The sequence below is a fragment of the Lissotriton vulgaris genome, chromosome 6, assembly GCF_964263255.1.
Source record: "Lissotriton vulgaris chromosome 6, aLisVul1.2, whole genome shotgun sequence".
Lineage (NCBI taxonomy): Eukaryota > Metazoa > Chordata > Amphibia > Caudata > Salamandridae > Lissotriton > Lissotriton vulgaris.
Window position 1 is genome coordinate 384,179,226 of NC_141694.1, and position 12,538 is coordinate 384,191,763.

A 12,538-nucleotide genomic window follows, 5' to 3' on the forward strand; every position below is an offset into this window, starting at 1 on the left:
GTATTTCTTATTCGTATGGGTTCTTCTCGCCGGCCACTTTGCATTAATCCCTCCCCGACCTGCCCATTTTATAGTTGAAACTTTTCCATTTTTGCCCTTACCCTCCGTGAAAAGAAAATCTTAAAAGTGCACTGCTTTGTGTAACTTCAAAGACACTACTTACAGTTCTTTCACACATCATTTTAGAACTGAAGCATTTTCAATATACACATAACAACGCCACAGTTGTTTTTTTTTTATCGTATTCCACTAACAGCTATTGACAGAACAATACTCCAGGCTTGTAAGTGTAATGTTACTTGTTGTAATGTATATCTGGATGCAATGACAGAAGCAGCAAAATAATAGTCAGGCGGCACACTATACTAACTAAGCACAGATTTGTTGTTTAAATATTTTTAAGCCATGCCCTTAATTACATTGGCCACACCCCTTTGAGACAACTCCCCACATACATTTTTTCATTAAACAGCTGTTGAAGTACTGATTGATTTTGTGCAAAGCTTCTGTTTTCCCTAAGCGATTGTTTTAGTGTTACTTAACAGTTGTAAAAAGGAACTTACTACGTACCAGCCCTTGTAAGAAACATTGTTGCACATATTATATACACTATCTCATTTTTCTTTGAATTTAAATGGTTATATATTTGCTTTTTCATTAAAACATGCTTCCCTGTTTGAAAACGTGTGGAACACCTCATCTGCCACTGTAAACACACCATAAAAATAAATCTTAATTTTGATGCCACAGTAATGGGAGAATATTCACAAAACGAAATAATTTTTGTATATTCATTTTATTTTTAATAAAGTCGGTCAGTTGTACATGATGTCTTCTTGGTTATATATAAGGTAACAAAAATGCTTATAAGACTTTTTTATTCTAACTTTTCAACATGCTGCACAGCAGCCACACTGCTCTACAACTTAGCTTGAACACAATGGCAAAGCCAATAGCTCTGGTTAAAAGCTAATAAGGTCTCTAAGGCGAGACCTAATGGCTATGCCACTGCTTGTTTATGTACTGCTTCAATATGGGTGCCCTCCATCTTAAGATGCTAAATAGAAAAAAATTCCAAAATTATGGCCCTGTATTGCCCTATGTGCACATCATCAGGCTAGGCCACCGTAGCATCACGACCCATAAGCAACATACATGATGACACATGCATACATCACAACACTTTTCTTTCTTTTGTTGATGCTGTTAAACAGATATTATCATAATACTTACTTACCATACGGACAATTCCTCCGCCTGAGAAGAAATTGCACACAAGTGAAAGACTATAAGTAACAGGCAGAGGATTTAAAAACTAAGCTGCGAAGAAGACAATATCCGGACAGGATTATCAATGCTGCCATGAAGAGGACCAGAAACAACAACAGGGAGGCGTTGCTAGAGAACAAGATCCCAGCAGACCAGAGACCCACCAGACCAATATGCGTCACCACATATAGCACCCACTATATCAAAGTGTCAAAAATTGTGAATAAGCACTGGCGTATTCTGACAAGTGGAACATTGAGCATTGAAAAACCTATGTTCGCTCACAAACGAGGAAAGAACCTCAAAGACATATTGGTTCACACCCGCCCAAAAGCCCAACCACAACTACAGCTTTCAAAACATGGCCTAGGGGGGCCATTTCCCATGTGGAAATTGCGCTAGTTGTCATCTGACACAGAAGAGCAAAGAGTTGATTTTCGCCAATGGAACCAAATGGGAACAGCGGAAACTGACAAACTGCAACAGCAGAAACGTCATCTACATGATCACCTGCCCCTGTAAACTTGAATACATAAGCATGACCACCAGACCAGTGAAAACACGACTGAATGAACACAAAAGCAACATCCGTTGCAAAAAATGTACCACCAAAATGGCTGCACATTTTTTGGAACAACAACACTGCGTCAATGAATTAAGGTGGACAGTAATCGAGCAAATGCCTTCGGAGCAAGGCCTCTTTGAAAAGGAACAAAGATGGGTGTTCCGTCTGGGAACCCACATACGAGGCCTTAATGATGCCATTCCCTGGGGGCAACTTGTGTAGAACTCTTTGAATAGAAACACGATGCAATGCCCCAGATAACTTCCGTAATTTGGTTATTTAGGACACCAGCACCCCTTATTATAATCCTTAGAGGGGAATTGGGCATTAAACAATGAGCCGTAGCCCATAAATTTGTCACTGGTGTATACCATATGAGGCTTTCAGAACCAATACCAACCCAACATTCGAATGAACTAAATGGTGAAATCGATACTGAATTAACGTTATCTCTCTTAACTATACATTTAATTAAGACAACACAACGTTAAGAACCAATACCAACCCTACATTAAAATGAACAAAATGGTGAAATCGATACTGAATCAACGTTATTGCGCACAACTATACACGAGACAACGTTCTGGATTAATTCAGGTTCAGATAACATTCGTTTTTACTTCTTAATGTATCAAAAGGGGTTATCACCACCCTTTGTAAACGAACTGGCAGTCAGATCTCAGAGAGCAGCACTTGATGTGTTCGACCCGCACGCATGCGCAGTACAGATACACACGCTAGACGCATAAGCACTGGCGGGATGCACTACCTCGGAGACGCGAGCAGAACCGACAATAATCCATATAGGGTTATACCGGATACCGTGATTAACAAATCAACTAATTAGTTTTGAAGCCGGAAAAGGTATAAAAAGCCCGTCTGACACCATCATGGCACTTTCAGCAGAGCCGTGGAAGGGTCGGTCAGGAGATATTACCTTGCAGAACTCGTACCAGATTAGCACGAGGGACCCCTATGTTTGGACTTTGGCTCATGAGGCAACTGAACCCCTTCAAAACAGTATGTTACATGAATGGAGAGCTATCAAAATGCTTTACTTTCACTCCATTTTTAACAGCGGTGATACAGCCTTTTGACCACAACAAATGACTCTTTATGAACTCGCCATAACCTAGTGTGTGTGTTTTATGTTAAATGTTTGTGGGTCTGTCTGTTTTTAACTATAAGTCACTATAGGCACAATTTGCACCTGTAGTATGTTATTTTTTCCAGTTTTAAAACCGCACCTTGTTACCTGTACCCAATGGTCACCATACCTGCGGTTTTTTGGAAGAAGCGGACCACCACAAAAATTTTTTTATCCTCTTCTCTTTACAGGTCAGTTATCAAGCGGCGTTTTGTTAGGTACATTGATTTACCTGCACTATATATTTCACTTTTTGTATAAAAATATTGCCAAAAAGTCGAAAAACGTGAGTAAGGTGGTGATTAGTGTACCCCAGTCCTGAAGAAGGTTTTTTTAAACCGAAACATGTTGACACACACAAAGAGGAGGTGATGCACATTGTTTTGCATACTATACTTCCTACACTTAATTTTAATAGCCCCAGCTCGGGGGCCCAATAAAGTTTTTCTGTCAACCCACGAGCCAGGTACTTTTTAATGTCACTCACTTAAAAATAAAACCTCACCACGCACTCACATAGAAAATCCTCACTCACACCACACATAGTCTTTGTAAGTGCTCCCACGTAATCGTAGGTTGCAGCACGCCGCACCCCAGAGAGGGGTGCGAGGACCCCGATGATGAAGCATGACACCAAGAGGCCTGTTGGTGTGTGAGGGGTATCAAAACAACTAGGGTGTTCTCCACCACTGGAGAATACACCCGCCTTTGAAAGAGTGGATTCTCTTTGTTTAAAAACGTTCAACAGATATTACCTCACATGTAATATTGGTCCAATTAGTTGATATTCAAGTCAGAAGCCAACCTTTGCCTTTCCTCTACCATTTGTAACGTTTAAAGCCACTGACTGTTTCCTCAGACCATGTTGCTTTTAAAAAAAATACATCACAGGCATATTGAAACAAAACGATGTAATCATTTTGCAACTTTTACACCGCTTTTATATTCCAGGATTCACCTTTTACTATTCAATCAAGCACTCGCAGGTCTTATCGTTTTCGCCAGCTCTATATGACCCATACGTTGATCACCTATATCAATTCAATCTCTCTTAACCGATTACAGGGAGTATTTACTATACACACCCTTGCAATCTATGCCTAATCACTCGACAACTCAACATTCCCTGTGGAATGTCCAAACCTAATTTCTTAGTTATAACATATCGTTTGCCTTCTAGTTCTTAAACTGAGTATTTGGGGTAAAGTATTCACATGCAGAGTTAACTGATCTAAGTTCGGATGAGCTAATGTCTACGGCTTGCCATGAACACCTTTGCAGCTCATTACTATTTAGGGTGCCAAAGACATCCTTCCAGAATTGATCTTGCCCCCATAGGTTTTTGTACAAAATGTTGTACACTGTGCTTTTGTTTATTGAGGCTTCAATTTTGTGTATCATGTTTATTTACCTGGCCTGATTCGATCTAGACATGACTTGGGAAACTACAGTCCTACTTTTGCAGAGTTCAGCATTCCCTTCCACAATCCACAGATATAATTGTATTCTCAAAGCTGTATATATATATTCTGCACGCTTTCCTAACTTAGAGTAGTTAGAGTAGTTTTAATCACAACTTGGTAGCAAGTTAACAATTCATATGTTTCTTCGCTTTCATCCTACCTTTCAAATCTTGTTTTAGAAGTTGCCTCTACCCCACCTAAAAAATTGTTGTACAATTTGGCCCCTTTATGTTTTTTAGTTTTCTTGTTTTTGTTGAGTCAGCTCTGTTCCTTCCATATCGGAATTAATCACAGCACTATTAAAGCCTTGATCTAGCCATTTCTTCCTACTTTTATTTTCTCAGTTACTATTTCTCTCAGCATTAATTTAACCAACTTGCGAGTCATTATGACTCATACTCGTACTGTAATCACCATCTTCACAACACAACTATGCCTTTTTCCTGTATTTCTCCTATTCTTATTACATAATTCCTAACATACAATTCATTTCATGTTACCCCCTATTAGTATTTTATCTAAAAACGGATGGTCATCTGACTTCTCTCTTTTGAAACCCTTAATCTGATCTGGCAGCTTTTTGTTCATATATCAGTCCATAGAGGGACCGTTCGGAAATATCTTAATCTAACATTATTTTATACATTTTACTAAACTGAATCACATTTGGCAATCTCTTTTTTTAGAATTGTGTGCTTGTTAAGAGAAATTAGGATGATGGCGTCTTTATACTTAAATAATTTTATAGTGATATTGTATTGTGTAATTTCCGCATGAAAGACATGCCAAAATCAGTTAAATAAAATTCTAAAAATTCTCATAAGCCATGCTCCTGGGGATGGGAAAATGCACAGGCAGCTCTTACAGCGTGTAATAAATCGTAATAGAAGGAAAGGTTAACCACTTACTGCCATCAGTGTCATCACTATCAGTATTTTCTGATTCAGTAGCCATGCTGTCTACTGAAGAAACCACTGCAAAGTCAGCAGGAGGAAGGCATGCAGTGTAAACTTTCTGTTGATTTGAAGCATTTATTTCCAAACCTGCAAAATATATATTGCATACATTAAAACAGTACTTTAATTAAGCATCAAAAATGTAACCACTTCATAATACCGCAAATACAAGAAAATGTGAACAAGGAGACGGTTATTCCTATTGATTAAAGTGCCTTCCTGAAAAAGTTCAATAAAACAAAAACTATTTTGCAACAAGGATATCATGGTATATTGCCCTTCAAACTAGCCATGGCAGCAAAAATTCATGGCAGCAGATGCTCCTGACCATTAATATATTAGAAAGTGTGTTTAGTGCAAACCTCCCTTATATGTACACGAGAATAAACAATCAATCAATCAATCACTCAATCAAAGCATTTGTAGATCGCACTACTTACCCGTGATGGTTTCAAGGCGCTGGTGGGGGGGGAGGGGCTGGTGGGGGGGGGGGGGGGTGAATGCTGCTACTGTTCGAAAAGCCAGGTCTTGAGTCTTCTGAAGGTCAGTAGGTCGCGTGTGCAGTGTGCGGTGGCAGACTGTGTCGAAGGCGGCCGACAGGTCCAGGAGGATGAGGGCCGTGGTTTCTCCGTTGTCTAGCAGGGTCCTGATGTTGTTGGTGGCGTCGATGAGGGCTGTTTCGGTGCTGTGGTTGCTGAGGAACCCGGACTGGGACGGGTCCAGGATGCTGTTCTCCTCGAGGAATCTTGTCAGTTGTTTGTTGACGGCCTTCTTGATGATCTTTGCTGGGAATGGGAGCAGGGCGATTGGTCGGAAGTTCTTGTGGTCCTTGGGGTCCGCCTTGGGTTTCTTGAGTAAGGCGTTGATCTCGGCGTGCCTCCAGCTCAACGGGAAGGTTCCTGTCTTGAAGGAGATGTGGGTGGCTTTCCGGAGATGAGGTGCGATGGTGGTGCTGGCTGGGGAGGGGGGTGGGGGGGGGGTGAATGCTGCTACTGTTCGGAAAGCCAGGTCTTGAGTCTTCTGAAGGTCAGTAGGTCTTGGGTCTGCCGTAGGCGGATAGGGAGGGTGTTCCATGTCTTGGCGGCGAGGTGGGAAAATGATCTGCCGCCGTAGGTCATTCTTCGGATGCGGGGGACAGTGGCGAGGGCATGGTCGGAGGAGCGGAGCTGGCGGTGTAGAAGCTGAGACGGCTGTTGAGGTACGCTGGTGCGGTGTTGTGGAGTGCATTGTGTGCAATTTGAGGAGCTTGAAGGTGACCCTCTTGTTGGTGGGGGGCCAGTGCAGGTCTCTCAGGTGGGGTGTGATATGGCTGCGGCGAGGGATGTCGAGAATCAGGCGTGCGGAGGAGTACTGGATGCGTTGGAGCCGTTTTAGGAGTTTGGCCAAGGCTCCTGCTTAGAGGGCGTTTCCGTAGTCCAGTCTGCCGCTGACGAGGGCCTGGGTGACCATCCTTCTCGTTTTGGTGGAGATCCACTTGTAGATCCTGCGGAGCATGCAGAGGGTGTTGAAGCAAGAGGAAGAGGCGGTGTTGACCTGCTTCGTCATGGAGAGGGTGGAGTCGAGGATGACCCCTAGGTTGCGTGCGTGGTCGCTGGGCGTTGGAGCAGTACCTAGAGCGGTCGGCCACCATGAGTCGTCCCAGGCTGAGGTGGTGGGTCAGAGGATGAGGACCTCAGTCTTGTCAGAGTTCAGCTTCAGTCAGCTGTGTCTCATCCAGTCGGCGACGGTTTTCATTCCTTCGTGGAGGTTGGTTTTGGCGGTCTCTGGTGAGGGAGAGGATCAGCTGGGTGTCGTCGGCGTCAGAGATGATGTTGAGGTCGTGCAGTCGGACGACGTGGGCGAGCGGTGCCATGTAGATGTTGAACAGCGTTGGGGGGGGGGCGGGAGGCGGACGTTCTGTGATCTGCCGGTGAGGAAGGAGGTGGTCCAGTCCAGGGCCTTCTCTTGGATCCCAGCGTTGTGGAGTCGCGTGTGCAGTGTGCGGTGGCACACTGTGTCGAAGGCGGCCGACAGGTCCAGGAGGATGAGGGCCGTGGTTTCTCCGTTGTCTAGCAGGGTCCTGATGTTGTTGGTGGCGTCGATGAGGGCTGTTGCGGTGCTGTGGTTGCTGAGGAACCCGGACTGGGACGGGTCCAGGATGCTGTTCTCCTCGAGGAATCTTGTCAGTTGTTTGTTGACGGCCTTCTCGATGATCTTTGCTGGGAATGGGAGCAGGGAGATTGGTTGGAAGTTCTTGTGGTCCTTGGGGTCCGCCTTGGGTTTCTTGAGTAAGGCATTGATCTTGGCGTGCTTCCAGCTCAACGGGAAGGTTCCTGTCTTGAAGGAGATGTGGATGGCTTTCCGGAGATGAGGTGCGATGGTGGTGCTGGCTTTGTTGAAGATGTGGAGAGGGCATTGGTCTAAGGGGGATCTGGAGTGGACGGAGTTCATAATCTTGGTGGTGTCGTCGTTGTTGATGTTGGTCCAGGAGATTAGGTGGTTGGTGCAGGTGGTGGTTGAAGGGGCGGGGGTCTCGGTGTTTGCCAGGGCAGTCGCGGCGTTAAAGCTGTCATGGATGTCTGCGAACATGCGGTGGAAGAAGGTGGCCAGCGAGTCGCACAGATCTTGCGAAGGTGGGATGTCGTTGGTGTTGGAACTGGGGTTGGAAAGTTCTTTCACGAAGTTGAAGAGCTCTTTGCTGTTGTGTGCATTGTTGTCCAGGCGGTCTTTGAAGGAGGTCCTTTAGGCGGATCTGAAGAGGTGGTGGTGTCTGCGGGTGGCGTTCTTGTGGTCTGCGTAGCTTTCTGGTGTCCGTTCACAGATCCAGTTCTTCTCTAGCTTTCTGCAGGTTTGCTTGGAGGCCTGGAGGTCTTCGGAGAACCGGCTCGCTTTCTTTCTGGTGTGGCTGCTGGAGGATTTCTTGAGCAGGGCAAGGGTGATGGCACAATTGTCGATCCACTGTCTGAGGTTGCGGGCTGCGGTGTCAGAGGCAGTCGGGTCTGTAAGTGGGCTCCGGGCAAGGATGGTGGTTAGCTGGTCTTCAGTGACTTTGCTCCAGCAGTGGCGGGGCATCTGTTGGGTGCAGTGGTGCGTGGTGTGCCTCCGGAAGGTGAAGTGGATGCTCGTAACACCTCAAAGCTTCTCTATCTATATACAAGTCATTGTTACTGCTTTTTCAGCTTCTGCAACGTACAGCCATTTATAAGTCAATAGTGCTGACTAGTTGTAGGTACGATGTTATGTGTAGCATATATCTGGATGCAATGACAGAAACAGCATTATACATGTCGGCCTGCTCACCATGCTAGGCACAGTCCCGAGCTTGGGGCCAAATTGGGTATTTGAGGCGCTACCATTATCAGTACGTCCCCGCCAACTCCAATCCCATAACAAGCTTCTAGAATGCGGGCGAGCACGACAAAACAAACAAGCATTTGCAATGCAATAGGTCTTGCATTTGCGAGAGTTTTAGCTATTGGCATTGTAAATGGCAATGCCTTTCATTTATGCGTTTGAAAACCTGCAATCTGTGCCTAAACAAGCACTTTCTACTTGTAGTCCTTCCTTATGAGAAGCAAGGCTGGTAGTCTCCTTTACTGCAAGCCTTGCTTCTCGTAGGCAAGGACTATACCTACAAAGTGTGTGTTTATGCACCACTTGTAGGTTTTCAAAACGAATTAATAAAAGGCAGTGTCATTTACAATGCTGATAGCTCCAACTCTCGCAAATGCGAGACCTATTGCATTGGAAATGCTTGTTTCCCCAGTCTCTATTGTCGTCTTTTATTTTTTTTTTGCATGCGCCTTTAGGTCTTTAACAGTCACTTTGTGATGGCTTCTTCTTTGACACCTAAAAGATGGAATGGTATTCACCACTCTGTTTTTTGGAATATGATATAAGCAAGGAAAAAAAGCTTGCAATACTAGGGCACCCAAACAATGATGCTGTATCTTTTGTTCTTAGATCCCCCACCAGTCACCTTAAAAGCAAAAATCGTGTTGTCCTGATGAAGGTGGATACAAGTTGTTATTTCCACTGAAGCGTGCATTGACCTGGCTACAGCAAAATCACAGCTGGCAACACAATCAGAGACAGTTTGAATTGTTATCTCTGTGATCTTTAAAGTGTATGCTCATGTGGGCTGGGGAGTGTATGTAGAAGAGGTGTATGTGTTAGTGCGGTGTTGAGTGATAGGTCAGAATAGGAGTGTGGTAGAATTATGGGGATACACATCAATGATTTCAATGTGCATGTAAACTAACTATGATGATGGTTTTAGATAACCATGGCATGTATATTGGAATTGTATAATGGCATGTTTTGCACTATAAAAATGTTTGAATGTTTTTAACTTTTGTACAATCAAAGTAAATATTAGAAAAGTTTTTTTCCACAGTAAAAGGGTACAGGTCGAGTGGGAGTTTTATTTGCATTATTTGGTTTGTTTCCCGCTTACTCCCAGACCTACAAATGATCCATAGGGGGAGGTGGGTATCTTCTTTCCTTTGCAATAAGAACCACTCCTGTACAGTATCACAGTTGAAGAAATATCTTCACACATTTGTTGGCACATGCAACGGTTCCATAAAGGAGTATGTAGAAAGAAACCCAGACAGTGCGTTAGAGACTTTGAAGGACAAACTATCTGTAGATGGTCACTTGCAATACTTTGGGAGAGCAAACCGTGCATTTGCTCTTTTACCATGTCCATTATGCAACTATATGAGAATATTCCAAGTGAATCTGGATATTAACCTGAAGAAGGAATTATGATTTTGCATACCCCATGCTTAGCAACGAACATGTTTTCCCTCAGCATTTGTTTCAGTTTGAATACTTGTTATTAGTTTTCAACAAATAAAATAATGATGCAACCTATTAACCTCACATCAGCCAGCCTGGTACCCAAGATATCATCTCACTTAAGTCAGAATATCTGAATTCAATATGGACGGAAAGTGGCCAAACCAAAAAAAACATTATGCAAGTCGCTATGATCAGGAGAAATAACATCTATAACTCATGCAGATAGCAGGAACATCGTGTGCTCAAGCACTATTCAACATATTTCAAGAGCATCTAGATAACATACATTAAAAGGAAAAGAAAATAACAAAACATGAAATCAAGTAGAGTATACTAAACAAACGAGGTGAGGTCCAGGCTGATGTATTGGCTGATTATCCTGTTGAGATTCCCACAGTGTACTTCCATATCCAATAATCGGTCTCTCCAGATGGTGCACAAAAGGTAGTAATTCATGGTTCAACCTTCAGAACTTATAAAAGAAGCCATTGTCTTGCAGCCTAATTGATTTAAAGTTGTTCATCATTGGGACTTTGACATTGAACCCGGGGACTACGCAGCAATAAATCCCGATTTGTAGAGCTGGTCATTTAATTTGTGGACTGATCTATCAAAGGAAGCCACTGCTGAGAATGCATTGTCCCAATCTGTTATAGGCGGCAAAGTCGCAATTTCCATTTCCGGAGCATGCATAACTTGACAGTGGCAAGGGAAGATTTAAGTTGTTACTTAGTATGAGATCAGCGGCTGGGCTAGCCTCATAAACCAACTATTTGAAGAACTGCCATCCAAGAGGAGAACCAGGCTACAAATATTTTAATTTCTCATCTCATAAGCCACAAAGAAATCAAAAATGATTCAGAAAAGGGGGTGGTGATGAACAGAGTGTCTGAATTAAGCAGACCACTCTTACCCAGTCCAAAGATCAGGGCTCGTTTTTTAGCTCACTGCACCATCCCAGCTCAGAACTTGGCTATATGCAAATTAGTCTGACCCTGGCCCAGTGCATCATGGGAACAGCGCAGACCAAACTACCAAGCCAATTCTTATACTGGGAAGGAAACAAGCTTCCGGGGACCGGTTTCTGGCATTTCAGCCGTCTTCGGCCTGGCTTGCTTGAATCCTGATGGTGCAATGAGCAAGGGACTCACATCTGAGCATACCCTTCCACGCTTGTGGTGGACAAAAATGATTCAGAAAAGGGGGTGGTGATGAACAGAGTGTCTGAATTAAGCAGACCACTCTTACTCAGTCCAAATATCAGGGCTTGATCCATCACCGTTTTTTTAGCTCACTGCACCATCCCAGCTCAGAACTTGGCTATATGCAAATTAGTCTGACCCTGGCCCAGTGCATCATGGGAACAGGGCAGACCAAACTACCAAGCCAATTCTTATACTGGGAAGGAAACAAGCTTCCGGGGACCGGTTTCTGGCATTTCAGCCGTCTTCGGCCCGGCTTGCTTGAATCCTGATGGTGCAATGAGCAAGGGACTCACATCTGAGCATAACCTTCCACGCTTGTGGTGGACAAAAATGTTCCCGAAAAGGGGGTGGTGATGAACAGAGTGTCTGAATTAAGCAGACCACTCTTACCCAGTCCAAAGATCAGGGCTTGATCCATCACCGTTTTTTAGCTCACTGCACCATCCCAGCTCAGAACTTGGCTATATGCAAATTAGTCTGACCCTGGCCCAGTGCATCATGGGAACAGGGCAGACCAAACTACCAAGCCAATTCTTATACTGGGAAGGAAACAAGCTTCCGGGGACCAGTTTCTGGCATTTCAGCCGTCTTCGGCCCAGCTTGCTTGAATCCTGATGGTGCAATGAGCAAGGGACTCACATCTGAGCATACCCTTCCACGCTTGTGGTGGACAAACATGATTCAGAAAAGGGGGTGGTGATGAACAGAGTGGCTGAATTAAGCAGACCACTCTTACCCAGTCCAAAGATCAGGGCTTGATCCATCACCGTTTTTTAGCTCACTGCACCATCCCAGCTCAGAACTTGGCTATATGCAAATTAGTCTGACCCTGGCCCAGTGCATCATGGGAACAGGGCAGACCAAACTACCAAGCCAATTCTTATACTGGGAAGGAAACAAGCTTCCGGGGACCGGTTTCTGGCATTTCAGCCGTCTTCGGCCCGGCTTGCTTGAATCCTGATGGTGCAATGAGCAAGGGACTCACATCTGAGCATACCCTTCCACGCTTGTGGTGGACAAAAATGATTCAGAAAAGGGGATGGTGATGAACAGAGTGTCTGAATTAAGCAGACCACTCTTACCCAGTCCAAAGATCAGGGCTTGATCCATCACCGTTTTTTAGCTCACTGCACCATCCCAGCTCAGAA

At 44.2% G+C, this 12,538-nt stretch overlaps 1 protein-coding gene across 2 annotated transcripts in view; it reads right to left on the reverse strand.

Annotated features, from left to right (window-relative positions):
• ERICH1 (glutamate rich 1) overlaps window positions 1-12,538 on the reverse strand; it is an 80,200-nt gene that overhangs the window by 41,010 nt on the left and 26,652 nt on the right. For both annotated transcript variants that reach the window (XM_086926405.1, XM_086926406.1), the window contains exon 3: window positions 5,353-5,487. In XM_086926405.1, the coding sequence (XP_086782531.1) occupies window positions 5,353-5,487 (135 nt within the window). The remainder of the gene's footprint in view (window positions 1-5,352; window positions 5,488-12,538) is intronic.